The following is a 17917-nucleotide window of genomic DNA, read 5'->3' as shown; positions in this document are numbered from 1 at the left end:
GAAGTTTAAAAGAGGACCTGGGAGTGCAGATGGGACGGCAGCAGCCCCTGTTCTGGGAACAGTAAAGGGAAGCCTGTTCCCAGTCTGGTGTTCATATAGAACTGCATGCTCCTCAGCTACCAAACTAAAAGGTCTCGGAAGGTTCCCTGGCCCTTTGTTGGTGAATAAGCACATCACCATTCCCTGAAACCAGGGATTTGTGTTGCAAACCCACAAGCCAACGGTGGCAGGCACGTAGTATAAGAAAAGAAGAGGTTATGAGCACTGGATCTTGGAGGGGTACTGGCCAAGAGGGCCAGGGGTGGCCCTCCAACCCCTCTGTTGCCAGATCTTCCAGTTTTCAAGGGAAGACAAAAAGCTGCATTTTCACATAAAATCTTCCAATTTGTAAATACTGGCAATTTAACATTTTTACAAAACACCCAGCAGGCAAAACAAGTCTACAGGTCCTATCTGATCCATGGCTGTTGGTTAGCTATCTCTGCCCAAAGGTGACATGGTTGTTTGCCTCCAAAGAGGGAACAGAGTGGTTCCTAATCAGAGTTTGTGTTTCCCCGCATGGACTCCAGCTAGCGCACTAGTTTTTTACCTCTGCCTCTGCAGTTATTAACCCTTAGCTTAGCAAGTCATAGCTGGGTCCCGAAGGTTTCAAGTGAAGCGAATCTTTCAAGCTTCATGGAGGCTGAGAGAGTTGTCATCAGCAAACTGAAGTCCGCTGAGTTGAATAGAACTTTAGACGTCATTTATTCTAGCTTTCCTGTTTTTACAGTCTCCAAATCTTCCAATACAGGTCCAATAGAATAGAATAGACTTCTAATCTTCCAATAGAAGTCCAATACATTCTCCAAATCTTCCCTTCGGGGGTGACAATACTAGTCTTAATAAATGGAGGCTATGCAACCCCAATATTACAGTTCTTGGATGCTATCCTTAGACACCTTCAATCTGGAAAGTTGAAACTTCTCTCTGGAACTCTGAAGACTGTAAAAACCTCTTCAGTGAAAGTAGCTATGATTCTATTTCAACCTTCTCACTTGCAGCCCCTGGCTTACAATTACCCTGAGTGCTTTAACTTCAGATGGTATGCTGCTTTTAAAATGTGGCCATAAACTCTTTAATATTTTTCTCCTTAGGAGGTAGAGCATAATTTCCTCCCTGTGATTGTGGGCTATATTTAGTGACTTGCTTCTAATGAATAGAATATGATAGATGATAGTGACTTCTGAGAATAGGTCCCAGGCATTGTGGCTCGCTCCCAGCTCTCGAATTACTTGCTCTAGGGGAAGCCAGAGGTCATGAGGACACTTAAGTAGCCTTGTGTGGAGGCCCGTGAGTGGAGGAACAGAGTTCTCCTGCCAACAGAGGATTCTCCAGCCCTAGTCAAGCCTTCAGACGACTGCAGCTTGGTAACATCTTGATGGCAAGCTCATGAGATCCTGAGCCGGAAGCACTGGCTAAATTGTTCCTGACTAGACTAGAATCTGTGAGGTGAGAAAAGTTTGTTGTTCCAGGATGCAGGGTGTGGATGTCATGTGTTACGTGGCAACAGATAACTAATAGAGATGGGCATAAGGCAGCCTGGGCCGTACCCCCTCCATGGCCGGCCTCATCACTTCTGTTTCCCCTTTAGCAAGGGCAGGGAGACAAGATGGATCCCCTCCCAGCTGTGACAACATACAGGTGATGGGAAGCTGTCGGGCAAGGAAAATGGCAGTTGTTTATAAGGTGGAAGGTAATTAAGTTTAAGGAGGACTTCTCTTATGTTCAGAAATAGGACCTCTGGATGAAATTACCAAAAAAGGTAGTGGTAGCTCCGTTTTAAGACTTTTCTTTCAGATTGGACAAATTCTGAGTACATGGAAGGCAGCTGGGATTTAGTTCTGCCCTAAGCCTCCTTTATCTTAATAAAAGTTGAGGGTAAATAGGACACTTCACCAAAATCTGAGATGTGCATTAATTTCAAAAGTAACTCCCCAGTGTAAAAGTCCTTCCTGACACACACATGTCAAGACTCGAGATTTCTCAGAGAGCATCGGATTGCCTCTCCAGAAACTGATCACCCAGTTTGGGGCAAGGTCACCTTCTGCCCCTCTCCCTTCTCTCTGGCCTTTATCTCAGAGGCCTGTTCCTTAGCCTCTGTTCAGGTGAAACTCAAGTGTCTGAACCCAGCCAGCCACTTTTGCACCTTGTGGTAAGGCAATGAAGTTTCACTGTCATTGGAAGGAGAAGAGAGCGGCTGTGTTTCTCATACAGGGAGGATGAACCCCCTGAATTTCTGGGTTTCAGGGTCACAGGAGACCTCCAGGAGTTGTGATGCCATTTTACCATGTGCTAGATTCCAGGTCGCTGGACCCCTATGCATTAGTGACTTAAAATCGTGTCTCAAATTTGTATCTTCTTCCAAGCATAAGCCTTTTATCTGTGTATTAAGTGCAAATATGCCATGAAGACGTGAGGGCTGGTATCTTTGGGATAAAGAATGCCATAAGGTAGGTCTTAATGGCGAGGAGTAAGAAAGAGTAAGTTTTGAGGTGTGTGGGAGTACCCTGAAAGGGGAAAGAAAAAGTGTAGAAATAAAAAGGGTCTTGGTTTAATTCTTCTTTGTATCCAGAGGCAGCTCTCCAAAACCATCCCGACAAGCCACTGCCTCACCCCTCATCTCGTAAAACCTTCAGAAGGGAACGCACATGAAAGGCAGAGCAGATTCTATCTCTTTCCAGATTTGCCCTTCGGTCTACTTTCGGGGCTCTGAGAACACATGAATTAACATGAACCAGGGAAAGCATTCAAAAGTAGGCCTCTCCAATGATGAGCCAAGCCAGTTACCTTACAGCTTGCATATTTATTGAACAAAGACTACTAAAATAGCTAAAATACACTGGGTACTTGTGAGTGCATCAGTAAAGATCACATTGTTACAAAAGCCTGCATTTTCAGCAGCGCACAACTGCAACTCTACATAAATGCCACAGATGCAGAATACTGTTTTCTTGCTCTATTTACACAGCTGATATACCTATTCTAACAAAGGAGGGAGGAGGAAAATGCACAAGAAACTCAGGCCAGTGGGGGAGCAAGAAGAGAAAGAAGAAGTTACATGCATCATCTGTGTTAACAGTCAGAAGCATGACAGGGCGGGACAGAGCCTGCCTTGTCAAAGGAAGAGCTACAAGACAGTTATATAAAAATTAAGGTGGGCTTTCAGACTGGCTAACACAACAACAATCCATGAGAAGATGGTATTGTCTGATTTTATTTTTGTTTATCCATTTCATTGGGAGCAAGGACAAAAATGTAAAATCTACACCTTGCTTCTCAAAACTGCCGGAAAAGAGTGCTCTGCCTTTAAAAAAAAATTTTTTTTTATAGATAGGTTTTCCAACTTGACTTTTGGGAACGGTGTAATTTGCATATACCTACTCAGATGCCAGTGTTTTGGATTTTTTTCTGGAGGGCATGTATTTTAAAAGTTTGCCCTTCCCCCCCCCCCCTCCCCCCCCCCCCCCCATATCCTTTCAAACAAAAAGAACCAAAAGAGACACCTAAAAATGCCTGTCAAATTATTGCTTGTCTTTCTCTAAGCTAGGCAGGCGAGGCTACCGGAAAGAAGAGATTTGGTAAGTAAGTTACAGTTTTGTGATTGCTCCCGCTCCACTGACTGCATGTCCATGAGCGCCAGCCAATGAGACGTGAGTCTCTTACTCTCTCTGGTAGCATTCGCCAACCTACCACGCTGAAGAAGAAAGCCACACTGAAGACACGAGGAAAACAAGTCAATCCGGTCTAGAGAACAACATTCAGGGAAACAGAGTACCAACACCTTCTTAGAACATGGAAATAAAATATAACTCCGTCAGAGCTACCTCGCCAAGGAGCATGTTGAAAGTCCAAAATAGCACCATTCATCAGTGTCTCAGGTCCTGTGGCAGCATCTCGGTCACTTACCACAAGGAAACAATGAGTTTCAAACTACTTCTATACATCAAAAGAGTACATGGATAAAATATAGAGATATACAGACAATTGATGAACATAAACTACTAGGCTTGTTACATCTAAATGAAAAAAAAAATGGGGACTCTCAGCCTCTGCAAGAAGCAGTAGGGAGCTGTGTGAGTGAAAAGGCAGGAGTGGACCGGTTGTGTGACAGCAGAGGGAGTCTGAGTTGTGGAAGACATCGTCATCGAGAACCAGGCCTGAAGGCCCACCTGTAAGGGTTGTAAACGTGGATTCACAGTGTGAAATTCTGAGCGTTTTCACTTGAGTCAGAATGATTAAAAACTGGTTTGATGATACCTATTTGTCCACTGTAAATTCTCTAAAGCAAGGCTCAGAGTCCCATAGTTTCTTCTTATACTTGATGATTTACACAGAAAAAAATCCCATATATGATACCATGACCTCATCAATACCCATACACCATATGTAATACAAATGGAGGTGTTAACGATTAAAAAGAGTGGAGGTAACTGATGCCTGGGGAGTGGAGTTCACTGCTGCCAAGTGGAGTCAGGGAGGCAGCCTCAATCTTGTCATCCTTCTTGCGGTTCACCTCCTTGGGGACAGGAAGGCTTCCCTGAAAAGCAGGTGGACCCACACACAAACAGATGGACACACACACACACACACACACACACACACACACAAAAGGCACTTAGTCATGCTTGTGAAACCATTTGAAATTTTTTGCCTCTCCCTCCCGCCTTTTATCCTTGAACTCCCGATGTTTTGCAGAGTTTACATATTAAACACAGTTCACCTGAATGTAAATATTAGGTCTGTGGGGGCATGAAGTAATTAAACACTAGCTGCCTTGGCTTCAGTAGAATCAAGTGCTTCTCTGATGGCTGTGCCCAGCCATGTGGGAGGCAGCATTCCCCAGAGTCAGGTTTCTGAGGACAGTTTCTAGTATCAGACAGGGCCCAACATGAGGTTGGGTAAGAGGTGCTCATGAGCGTTAATACATTTTGCTTAAAGCATTCAATGACTGTGGAGGTGGGTAATTGCCTGTTTGACAACATATAATAAAAAAATGTTTAAAAGAATATCACAGCTTGTACAGATGTAATTTATGTATGGTTCATTCTCTGAACACCTGGCCCAGTCCATGTGGGTCTGATAATCAGAATCACAAGCGGTACCAAAGGTGGGAGTGGGAAAGAGGGAGACAGTGTGAAACCCAGGCCAGGAGAGAGTGAGATCAGTGAGTTTGGCCTGGGGCTATTCTAAATCTGTCCTCACAAGCCTGATAAGTGAGGTGTTTGTGCTTCTGTCTAGAATAATCCAACTGCAATGTGACTGATGCTCCATCAAGCACCCGCGAGGAGAAGCTCTCCATCATAACCAAACAGCAAGAGGGCAGGTCAAGGAAGCCCATTTGCCCAAGGTGTAATTGAAAAATACAGGGCTAACCCTGTATGCCCCAATCAGATACGAAAATAGTGATTTGACAACAGTCTGTCAGCCAAACCATTAATTGCTGTAGTTGTCTCAGGTACATTATCCAATATGGTTTTAAGAGATTTTTTTTTCCCTTTTTGCTCAGGTGACATATTCCAATAGGACATTTATAACAAGCTATTTTGACTGGATATGAGTAAAGTAATAATCTTGCTCTGAGGTCTGTAAATTATGGCATTTGAATTTCTTTTTAAGAAGAATTCAGAAGTCAGGGACTTTAAAACAACTTGAAATTGAATAAATGTTTTCAGCAGCCCCAGGATGAACTAAATGTAATAGATAATTTAGCTTTAATAAGTCTTATTTACTGTATAGATTTTTCATGTTAAACATCTGGTATGCCTAAATTTGGGTTTAAAAATTTCAGACTCTGCGAGCATACTACATTTCCGGATGTATAGAAAATCCACTCAGTATGTACTTCAGTGTTCCAGTCTTAGACTGTGATTTAGAAGTTGTTTTGGCACAACTAAATAGCAATAGGACAAAATCAGAAAATTGAATTAAAATATAATTACCACTCACACACAATTAAGGATCTAGGTAAGTTTCCAAAATCATTATATTGGGCAGTCTTTTACAGTTGTGAAAATAAATTTAATCATGACTTTTTGGCATACAACCCCAAGATTTTTTTTAAAAATCCACTATAATCCTGGTGCTTTTAAAGTGTGTGTTCTTGCTCCCCTATCAGCCATCAGCACGTTTCAAGATATGGAAGACTTAGGTTTTGGATAAATGAAGAATTCAATGGCTGCTAATTATCACAGGCCAGGAAGGGAAATCAAAAGTTCTTAAGTGTTATTTCACTCAACTGCACTCTATACGTGACTGGCCTTAAAGTTGCTTACTTTAGTTCATACTTCGTTCGTTAATATAGAGTGAATATATAGAACATTTGTCTCTATGTAAGTCTCTGTCTTACTGATCTTTTACCTCCGTGGAAAATACACAGCAAAACCAAATGAAGAGTTGGGTGGGATTCTGGGTAATTTGGGGAGAGGTCTTTCCAGACCAAAAAATACGAAGGAGATTATTTCAGATTTGAAAGTACCATTTTTACTGTTTTTTTTCTCTTCTGAGCCCCCCCCCCCCACAAACATTTATGTCTTCTTTAATTTTTCATGTTCTGAGTGCCTACTGTGGCTTGAGTACTCAGATTTTAAGGCTACCAAGATTAAAACAGAGGCAGAAACAGTCCCTGTCCATCCTGCCCTTCGGCAACTTGCTGTATAGGAGATACCCAAGTGACTGGACATTGCAAGGAAGTGGCGGTAAGCCATGCAGGCAGGTGTGCTAGCAAAGCACCCTGAGGGACTACAACCCAACAAGCCTAGGGGGAGAGAAGCTCCTGGGGAGAAAAAGTTCTGCACATCCTCCCTTTGGAGGCTGGAATTTACTAGATTTTAGCCCTTAATCCCTGTCCCTCATTTTTTGAAAAAAAGAATAAAGTCTGCACCCACTGAAGCAACTGTAGGCTTCTGCAGCAAGGGAAGACTACAATGTAGTCTTATTTCTCCAGAAGTTAGGCCTTGTAAGAATTCAGGCAAAACTAATCCTATCTTCCTCCATTATCCAGCACATAGTGGCTCCCAAGGATTGAGGATCTTCAGCAATCTAGAAGGCTGGAGAAGCAGGAACAGATGTGTCCAGTGACTTCCACAGACCAGTGCTCCTGGATGCTCCTGTGGCTCATCTACCTCAAGCTGGGTGGTCCCTCTCTGCTGAGGACTGTTAGTGTATGAATCCCCCAATTACTCAGTCATGTGGCTCGGATCAAGTAAGTCAAAATTATTTTTCTCTATTATGCAAAGATATGCTTTTCTACAAAGAAAGGCTTGGGAAGGACAAATATGCTTAAAGTACTCTTCACATATGAAGAGAGGAAAGAGATTAACAGAAGACCTGAATCTCAGGATTCATTGTGCCAACCTCCTGGAGGATGCCTCAATGGAGGCAAGGCCGATGACCTGGATGGGCCTTCTAAGAAAAAGGGAGGCATTGTTGACCTCATTGAAGAACTTGCCTAGTCTTGTCACTCTGGTTGATGTCACCAGTATCAAGGACTTCTGGATGGCTGAATGGGACAGAAATAATGAAAACACTATACTCTCTTTACCCCTTCCATTATCATGTCTTACCCTCAGCTGCTCGGACGAATTATGCCCTGAGCTTCTCAGTAAAGGATGTCGAGAGTTACACTACTGCTGTTGGTAAGGTGACGGTGTGGCAGTGTGGTAGGGTTGCGTTGAGGTGGTATGGTGCAGGGGCTGTGCTAGGGGGGTGGTTGAGTGGTAGGTGGTGGTGGGGAGGTAGTCTGGTGAGGTGGGGTGTGTGTGTGTCGTAAGTAAACCTCCAGTACACTAGCTCACCTCCATCCCAGCTCTATAAGACAGCACAAGTGTAGCTAGAGCATGGCCAGAATCATTTTGTTCACCCACTTTCCTAATAGTGGTTTCACTCTGCACCGTCAGAAGTTCTCTGGAAGACTAAAAGTGATTTAGAACTGTTTTCTCTTAATGCAAACTGCCAGTTGACACAATCTCTTCAAGTTCTGCCTGTCAGTAAAAGGGAACTGCTGAAACCATTTAGTATAAGTAAGAATTTCTCAAACATTAAAAAGTCAATAAGATCTGGGAAGGCCTCACCATTTGTCAATTACACTTATGAAACTTTTAAATGGAAATTTTATTTTCAGTGCACTTTTTCTTTCTTAATTGCAAAATCAACAGGTCAGTGGTAAAAAGTACAGTCCTCCTCCTTAAGGTCAAATTGATATTTACCTTAACAGGAAAGTCCAAAGGTATCTAAAAACTGTTGCTGTTGGAAATGGTGCTAAAATCCAAAATGTAAATTTGACAGATTTTCTTAAGGCAGAAAATTGTCATACCTAAGATGTCAGAACAATGAAAGCATGTTTGTAGAAAGTATTTTTAGGCCTAAAAATTAGAAGAAAGAAAAATAATAGTTTTTTACGTTCCTTCTGTTTTGTTTCTTGGGGCATTTCATCAGACATTTGGGCACTATTACCAGACAAAAGTGTCATCATCTTCTACCTTTAAGATATTTTTCAGTTTAATCACCATACAGGAGTTTATCTACCCAAGTATGGAACAAATTGAAAACCTGTAAAATGTACATTGGATAAATTGATTCCACGATTCTTATATGATATATATAAGAACCTTATATATATATATATATATATATATATATATATATATATACACACACACATATAATACATATACACACATATTAGTATATTTTATTTCCAAAGTTATAACAGTATCATGTCAGTGGATTATTATTGTAGACTAGATGGATATTAAAAAAGACACTGATTTTTTTTAATTGCCTTGAAATTGAAAAAAAAAAATAACAAAATGGTAGGTAGGGATCTTACCTTAGGAAGCCTTCCCTCCATTTCCTTATTTGGAAATGGTTCTTGACTGACCCAGACAAAGAGCTCTGGGTAATAAACCTACAGAGACATAAAAGCACACACATTCAAATTAAAAACAGCATCCACTCTGAAACCACACGGGATCAACTTCATGAGCTCAATCCCCCTCAGTGTCACTTATTTCCTGATGACAACCTGGAGCAATGGGGAAGCCCATCACCTCTTTCAGACTGTTGTGTGCTTCCAAATGTATACTGCACTCAGGAGAGTTCTGGCTCAGTGTCTCCCAGGACTAAGTCCCAACAGAACAAAGATGTCAATCAGTGTTACCTTTAGCATGCTAAATGGCAGCCTTATGACATGACTGGCTGAGCAAACTAAGGTACTGGGGAGGTCTAACTTTCAAAGCAACCTATGATAAGTATGCTTGCAAAACTCCGTGAGATAAATGTGCCACACACCCATAAAACACTGTTAGGGGTTATTCTGATAATTGATTATAAAGTTCAACATTATGCACAAAGCATGAGGGCAGGAACAAGCGGCCTGCATTCTCCCCAGGTCCATGTGGCCCCTGGCAACACTGTCCCGTGCCTGAAAGTAGCAAAGTGTCCAAGAGAGAGGCAGGGAGATGGGCAGTATTGCCATGAATGACTCAGAGTATAGCAGCTGATGAATCTGGGGGTGGGGGCAGAGCTGGGACAAGGTGGAGAGCGTGAGTCAAACTGAGTAATTCTTCTCTAAATATACAGAGGGTATTATCATAAGAAGGTTGCTGACCAGCTGTTCTCCATCTCTGGGAAAGACAGGAGTAGGGGGTTAGGAATTAAATTACAACATGGATTTAGGTCAGCTATAAGGAAGGACTTGGCATAAGAATTGTTAAATTACTGAAAGAATTTAAAGAAGAAAAACTGTGAAATTGCCTTCAAGAAATTTAGAAACAGAATCTAACAGCCATCTGCCAGAGTTAATTCACATTTGATATAGCCTGGCTTGAAGGGAGGGGAGAGGACGGGAGAAAATTAGATAAGATTCCCTCCAGATCTGATTCACTAAATGCTCTAAATAAGCCTCACATTTAATAAATAATATTGAGAATCACATCTCACTACTAGGTTAACAAGCAGAGGTAACATCTTTGGTTTTGGAAGCAGAGATGTGGTAGCCTAGTCACTGGGCTAAGTGTAATGTTTTCAGTGTCCCAGGTAATCCGCTTGGTCAGGGGGCCTGAGGTAGGAGCAGTGGATGGCTGTGTTGATTCTTTTGGGGTAGTTTAACAGTAACCATCTTTGCCATACTCCAGTAACGTTTATGGCACATCCCAGTTAGTTTTGCATATATCACCCTAATATATCCTGACAATAAACCTGTAAATAGGTCTTTTCATTTCGGAGATGAGAAAACAAAAACTCAAAAAGGTCATCCACTGCCCAAAGCCACAAGTGAGTGGAGGATAGGACATGAACTAAAACTAGATTTCCAGATTCTACACGTCAGTTCTTCCCACTACCCCGATGCCCTCAAATCACCCCAGAATGCAAATTGCCTATCACCTCTCTTGTACCTTAAATATTTGAGAGCTCATCCTGCAAGAACTGGACCTATTTTCGTACTTTGGACAGGTCTACTTTCTGGGCCACGTGGTTCCCCCAGCCTGAACCTCCTTTCTTTTGTTCAGCTTTCCCCTCCTGTGCTCAGATCCTTCTGGGAGAATTCTACCACCTGCCTCATTTGGGACAGACAAGTCACCCCTGACACTCCCTCTAACCGGGAATGGGGGAAGACCACAAAATTGCAATCTAAAATACATAAGCTTTTTTTAGGGCTTAAAACAATGTCACAGCATACAAAGTACCTTAATTTAAGGAGATTCCCAACTGGAATCAACTGTAGATTCACTTAATATAAATATAAAATGATAACATTTTTACATTACTACCTTTAAAAACAGGCTTTAAGTACAATTTCAAATGTCACACATATAGCAAGAAATGAAGTTCCACTGCAAACCAAAAATGTTGACACAAATACATGTAAAAACTTAGGCACACGGACACTATGAGAAGTAATATCAAGTAAATGTTATGTGTCTGTTCTTGGGCTTTTCTGTGACACTCCATCTTAACAAAATGACACTGCTTCCGCATTTAACTTCCCAGGTTCAAAGCATCACTATGAAAGCCGCTCAAGTCCAATCTGCAGGCATAAATAGCCTCATAAATCATTTTGCTTGTTACTTTTACAATTTGTTTTTTCTAAGAACTTTCCTTTTTTTTTTTTAATAAAAACAATGATTTTTTTTTTTTTTTTTTGGCCAAAGAACTCAGGAACATGAGTATCTGATAGTAAAACCCACAACTAAGGAAACTTCCTCCCCTAACCCAAATTGGTCCTTTTGAAACATATTTAATTTAGCCACGAATTGACCAAGGGCATTTTTTTAGTGTTTGAATCATAAAGTAATCATTGTATTCTTTAGGAAAAAGAAATGTCACTTTGGCCTTGTGGTAAATTCTTCCAGTCTCCTGGAGACTCAGAACTTCAAGCCAAAAATGGCAGGGATAGAGAAATCTTAGTTACATTCTTAAAACTTGCTTGGTTCGTCTCTAAGAACTCAGCATACCCCTGGCTATAGCATCTAAAGTGGATATTTAACCTTTTTTGGATTTGGAAAAAGTTGGTAGATTACTGGAAATACACTACCTACATTACAGCTTGGTTCTTTTTCATACTAGTGGTGTTTTGAGACTCTAAAACAAAGGACTTAAGGGAAAAGATCTAGGACGACCATTACCCTTGCTTTCAAATACCTCAGAATGCCTTTGCCCATGCATGCATTCACTTCAAGTATGGGAAGCACCTGCAGTGTGCCAGGACACTGCTAGATTCTAGGGATTGCAAGAAGAGAAATACAGTTCCTGCCTCTTAGGAGCGCAAATCTAGTTGTGCCGGAGGTGGGGGGTGGGCGGGTGGGGGGGGCTTGATGACAGACCTTCAAAAAAGATCATTTCATAGAAGGGTGTTCTACGGGCTGAATTGTGCATCCCTCACATACAAAATTCCTGTCAGAAACCTACCCCCCAGTTGGAATGTGGGTATGTTTGGAGATAGGGTTTTTAAAGAGGCAGTTAAGTTAAAATGAGTTCATCAGGGTGGGCCCTAACCCAATAAAACTGGTGTCTTTATCAGGAGGAAATGAGGACATGGACACACATAGAGGAAAGACCATGTGAGGACACAGGGAGATGATGACCATCGACAAGCCAAGGAAACAGCCTCAGAAGAAACCAGCCTTGCCGACAGGTTGACCTCAGAGTTCCAGACTCCAGAACTGTGGGAAAACAAACTTCTGTTGGTTAAGCCACCTAATCCTTGGTACTCTGTCTTGACAGCCCTAGCAAATTAATAGTGTGCTTTAAGTGCAATTAACAAAAACGTATAGTTGTTGGAACCCGTCTCCACAGGCTAAAGAAACAAAACCAACACTCAGCAAACCATCCAGTTGTGCTGTCATGAGAGGAAATGGGGATGGCAGTGAGCAGATCTGGGAGGGCATCCAACGGTTACCAGACGCAAGCCAAGGAAGATGGTGGGTTCAGGGTAAGGATGTAATGAGGTCCATGTGGGAACGCACCTGATGGCCAGGAGGTCTCACTGCAGCTCTCAGTGGCCATAATAGCAATAGCACAAATGCAACCCCACAGGCTGCTGTACCCAGTCTTTTACCTGGTTCTGAATATCAGGTGCTGGTAATATATGGGTCAGAAAACAGAGGTAAGTTGATCTGTCTTCCTGAAGCCCATCTGTTCCTGCTGGACCCTAACCCTGTTCATTCTTTTTGGTCCTGGTCAGCTGATGCTCCAAAGGTGGACACATGGTTTCAACTCATTCTATTCATTCAGTTTTCTGAATTCAAGGTCATGTTTTTCATGAAGGCCAATTAATCGAATTTTTTCTTTTTTAAACTTCATTGAGTTCTCTGTTGTTGGTAGTGGTTTACATCTCAGAAATGTAAGCGTTCTGAGTAATACACATGGCAGTACAAAACTAGTTTTTTTTGTTTTTTTGTTTTTTTTTTTAATTTTTTTTTCAACGTTTATTTATTTTGGGGACAGAGAGAGACAGAGCATGAACGGGGGAGGGGCAGAGAGAGAGAGGGAGACACAGAATCGGAAACAGGCTCCAGGCTCTGAGCCATCAGCCCAGAGCCCGATGTGGGGCTCGAACTCATGGACCGCGAGATCGTGACCTGGCTGAAGTCGGACGCTTAACCGACTGCGCCACCCAGGCGCCCCCAAAACTATTGTTTTATTAAACAAGTAAACCAAAGTTTGCCATAATCTTCCCAATAGAAGACTGCGTTCTTTTATCAAGAAGATACATATTCTTTTAAATTATTCTATATATTCCATACCTATTCTTTTAAATTATTCTATATATTCCATATATAAAATAGTTGTTTGCTCTTGCTCAAGCAAAATCCTCAAAACCCTCTGGAATACTATTCTTCCAGAAGTCAGGAATCAGAGAAACAAGCCATATCCTCAACAATTAAGAAAACCTGAGTGTTTGAGAAAATACAGAGGCAAGGAAAATTTTACTGTTTTAAACTGGAGAACATACAAAAGTTTTGCTTGAATTCTGGGAAAGGCTGAGTGTTCATGCTTGTCACTGAATATATTATTACTTGGTATCCAGATTAGAAAAATAAAATGTGGGGGGAGTCAGAGACAACCCCTGCAAGGTCCTAAAACCACACAAACTAGATTATCATTTAAATTCTTTAAACCTCTCCTAAGCTTTTCATTTAAAATCTTGCAGCATGTTTTCCAATAGTATGGTCCACACACAGAATCAAACAAATTGACATGTTTCCTGGTTCTAAATTTGTATTTTCCTCTCTTCTCTCTTTAGCAGTAGCTCTTTGAAGAGCCTGTTATAGGAGAATGGCCCTCAAAGGAAGGTTCATGGCCATTTCAGAGCCTGAACATCACATATGTGTATGGAGCTTACTTATTAATTGGTTAACATACCTTCTTAGCAACCTGCTATGAAGATGTTGCATGGCTTGGTTGTTAATGACCACAATTATTCTATCCTTGGTGGAGTTGTGTGTGCTTAAGGAATGCACACACATGGCCCTTTTATGACTTAACAAGGACAGGTGCCCACCCCCTGCAATTAGGAAAACAGACCAGAGCAGCAGGTGTCCCACCTGCATAATTAATTCTTCAAACAGCAAAGTAGCATATTTCGTAATCTCTGCCAACTAAACAGTATGTGTGTGTGTCTGCGTGTGTACATGTTCTCTTCCGACTAATTGGCTGGGAGGTCATGAAAGCGGGTACTGTATTACAAGGAGAATTTATATGCATATACATGTACTTCATTTCTGCAGATACCTTTTGAAGTGGTGCTGTTAAGAATCTCCCTCAAAAGCTAGTCTGCTCCCAGGTGTTGTTGGCCATGTGAGAGGGCAGGATGTAAACTGAAACCATAAATGAGTTACAAGGATCATTTTCTCTGAACAGCATTACATCAAAGATCAGATGGTGCCAAAAGATGATGCACTCAGCTCCCTCTCTCTAGAGACCTAGTCTTAGTGATCCGCCTAACCCTGCGAGTGCTGTCTGGAGATGGAGCACACCATGGAGGAAATGCCCTGCAACCAGAAGACAGATAAAAAGACAGAACACTGGGCCATTCAGATAACATATGTCACCTGTGCGCACTCTGGAAAGCAGAGTAAGTGTTAGTTGGTGCCCAAGTTGGCAAACATTCTTGTTGGGGAACTAAATGAAACATGCAGCCACCTAAATGCCACACACACACACAGAAGCTGGCTGTGGTAACAATGGGTAATTACAGAGAAAGTATTGCAAACACCTGACTATTGCACTCAGCCATAAGTGCCGTCCTGCTAGAAAGGAAACCAGGACCTTTTAGGGCACTGCTGTATTACAGCACCTGCTGACACTCTCAGCTTTTCTGTGGCCCGACAAGTTCTTAACCTGTAGAAACAGGGGTAGAGGAGACAACTGGGTCTCAAGGAACAAGATGATGAGAGCTCGCACTGGCTAAGCCCACTGGCATGAGCTTTGCTTTGGGTGCGTGTGTCCACTATGGGCACGGAAAACGTCCACGTTTTATTCCCATGCAGCGTGTTACTACCTGTTACAGGCAGGCGAGAGATTTAGAATTCTTTACTTTGTGAGTTGGGGTGTCTGAGACAAGCTGTGTAGACTTTCATAGTAGAATTCTTTAAATTCACTCTGCTCGTCATGAAGCCATCTTGAGAGGCTGCTGATGAATATGTGGGAACCTGACAGCTGTGGAATTTTATTTCTAGATTTCAAGGAGGCAGAGAAAGGAAAAGGAAATCTCCTCGCTGGCAACAAAACGAAAGTGTTTACATGTGAAATTAATCGTCAGCGCAAAGAGCTTTCCCAGTCACTCTGTTCCACAATATAATATGCTGCTTGTTTAGCTGCTGAGTCTTTAAAATTTTGATTTCTAAGAATAGCAAAGACTTTCGAGAGGAGCCACGAATCAAGTCGGGAGCAAGCCACAAAAGGTTAACACAATGATCCAACTTTGCTTTGCCACCACTATCTGAGACTGTTGTGTGATTTTTTCAGGCTTTGATGGTGCCTGGTTTAAGGCAGGCTGCAGCGGCAGCTGGCTAATTTGAGCGTGGTGAACACCGAGGTCAGCTGCAAACGTGTGTTGCGCAAACTCCTCCTCTCACCCCTGCCTCATTCCTTTCCAACAGGAACATGCTCAGCACAAAGCAATCCACCTAAAGACTCCATAAATCCAAAAAAGGGAGTTACTGATCGAGGAATTCTCAGATTTCTGCCAAGGCACCCTCCCCTGGGCTGGAGGTCAGCCTGGTACAGTAATCCGAGCCAAACTGTGGACTGGACTCAAGGAATTAAGTTGAATGCTTCAAATCTTGACTTTTAATGGACGATTTTTCTTTTCGGTGATGAAGACAAAACAAAGTACAAACAGCTGATAACAGCCCAAAGTAAACCAGAAGAGTAAGCACGAGAACAAAGCTTAGACACAAATCTCATAAGGGATATCTAAGGAGAGATTTTTCCAAACAAAGGGAAAAAATAAAGCAGCTTTTTAAAGCTCTGGTTTGAGATTAAGCAGTTTGTGAATGAACAATAAGAAAGTAAAGGCCACAAAACAAGATATTTGCTCTTTTCAGCAGAAAAAAAAAAATACTGGCCTTTGTTAACTAGCAGCAAAAAAAAAAAAAAAAGGGGGGCCCCTCAGGCATTTAAGCACAGCATAAGTTTTTCCTTGACCCCATGACCTCAACAAATATGTTAATAAAATCTTTTACCTCCCTGGAGTGGAACCAGACTAAATATTTACTTAACACGTTGGGTTTCTAAGTCTGGACCACCTTATTCCTTCATACAAATTGGGTTTTACTTGTAATTAGAAACACTGTATTTTGCAATGTTTCTCCTACTTTTAAGATGAAAGATGAGAAGGGAGGGGAAGAAGAAAAAGAAGGAAGGCCCCAGGGGTGGGGGGAGAAAGGGAGAAAAAGAAGAAAACTATACTGCGCTCACTATGACAAAGGGCACTTCTGAATTTCTGCATGGTATTTTCTGTCACAAACGAGGGTAATGCTGCTGATATGCTTTCCAATATCAGACATCTGGAGCTAGCAGGACTTTTTCCAAGCACATTCCAAGGTTAATAGGAAACATCTCGTCTTGCTTTTATTAGCTGGTTTAAGTAATGTTAGGTATGCTGAGTTTCACCTTCAAATAACTATAAGTCTGATTTCTACTCACCAAGAATGCCATTTTTTCTTTCCTCTTGTCCCAAAGTATGTACTACTCACAAAAACCTTATGAAAATTTTCACCAACATAAAAGTCCTCCAAAATCAGTTTCTTTTGTTAAAGGCTTCAAAGACTAGTATTTTTTTTTTTTTTTTATCTAGACCTAAGAATTTTGGACTTTTCTTGCTCTAGGTGGATGATGCGATAGCCAGTTGCTTTTGAGGAGTTTGTGGAACTATCAAAGCATTCCTTTTGCTGACAAGTTCAAGACTGAGTTTTCCAGAAACTGTGCATTTTGTCCCCAAGTGCTCATTCCCAAAGAAATCACTCACTCTTCCCATCGGTGTGCCCTCTTCTACTGGCAACTGCAAATAAATCCCCCAGCCCAAGCCACTCTGCAGCTTCACGCTTGCCCCGCACTGCCTTGGTCATTTAAAGACTGCTACCTCTTCAACAGCATCATAACAGATCACCAAATTTGGAGGGAAAAAGTCATTTCTATTGCAAGAAGCTATAATTAAAAGTAGTTTAAATCAGATGCTAGCTGATTGTCTTATAAATTTGGCTTTTAAAAAAGGAAAAATACAGTCAGATCTGTACCCACATGCTGTAAGTGCTCAGGTCACAGAGAGGCCACTAAGAAGTTTCCATAACCTGTCCTCTGCGAAAACTGGCAAAAAACTAAAAGTACCAAAGGATAAGAGTAAGATTAGGATGGATGTGCCCCCGTGCACCACCTGGATTTTCAACCTCACTGGCAGGGGGCATGGTCTGATTTAGGAGGGATGAGGGCTCAGTCAGGCAGTACTGTGGGAAGCAAACAAGACCCAAAGGGGCAGCCACCCACCCAAATTGATGTAGGGTTTCAGGGCTGGGAGTCACCGAAGACACACATACATCAAGAGTGTGAAGGTAACTGCAAACGGAAGAGGAATGCCAACTTGGGAGGCAAAATTACCTCACTTATATTCTAATGGACATGAAAAAGGTAGTATTAGAAACTCAAGGGGTGCCTGGGTGGCTCAGTAGGTTGAGCGTCCAACTTCAGCCCAGGTCATGATCTCAAGGTTTGTGAGTTCGAGTCCTGCATCGGTCTCTGTGCTAACAGCTTAGAGCCTGCAGCCTGTTTCGGATTTTGTGTCTTCTTCTCTCTCAGCCCCTCCCCAACTCCTGCTCTGTCTCTCTCTCTCAAAAATAAACATTACCAAAAAAATTAAAACAAAACAAAGAAACTCAGG

The 17917-nt window shown here is 42.0% G+C and overlaps 1 protein-coding gene and 2 long non-coding RNA genes across 5 annotated transcripts in view; 2 read left to right on the top strand and 1 right to left on the bottom strand.

The window, feature by feature from the left end:
* Nucleotides 1–1380: 1380 nt before the first annotated feature.
* Nucleotides 1381–7236, top strand: LOC121012060 (uncharacterized). 2 transcript variants are annotated; one of them, XR_005781926.1, is made up of 2 exons: nt 1381–1488; nt 2612–3347. It is a non-coding gene; the product is annotated as an uncharacterized LOC121012060 (long non-coding RNA). The 2 variants fall into 2 exon arrangements; XR_005781925.1 differs by lacking the exon at nt 2612–3347 and adding an exon at nt 7040–7236 and having other exon boundaries at nt 1437–1488.
* Nucleotides 2823–17917, bottom strand: part of NREP (neuronal regeneration related protein) — a 28694-nt gene continuing 13599 nt past the window's right edge. The window contains exons 3-4 of the mRNA XM_040446791.1: nt 8867–8944; nt 2823–4576 (exon numbers count right to left, since the gene is read on the bottom strand). Of these exons, the coding sequence (XP_040302725.1) occupies nt 4451–4576; nt 8867–8944 (204 nt within the window). The 3' untranslated portion in view covers nt 2823–4450. The remainder of the gene's footprint in view (nt 4577–8866; nt 8945–17917) is intronic.
* On the top strand, nt 7506–14506 carry LOC121012041 (uncharacterized). Of its 2 annotated transcripts, none has more exons than XR_005781922.1 (4): nt 7506–7673; nt 12059–12244; nt 12334–12469; nt 14401–14506. It is a non-coding gene; the product is annotated as an uncharacterized LOC121012041 (long non-coding RNA). The 2 variants fall into 2 exon arrangements; XR_005781923.1 differs by lacking the exon at nt 14401–14506 and adding an exon at nt 14268–14363.

This window comes from Herpailurus yagouaroundi, unplaced genomic scaffold, assembly GCF_014898765.1.
Source record: "Herpailurus yagouaroundi ecotype Mexico unplaced genomic scaffold, PumYag 29, whole genome shotgun sequence".
NCBI lineage: Eukaryota > Metazoa > Chordata > Mammalia > Carnivora > Felidae > Herpailurus > Herpailurus yagouaroundi.
The sequence above is the reverse complement of the archived record's forward strand: the minus strand, read 5'-3'. Positions and strand labels throughout refer to the sequence as shown.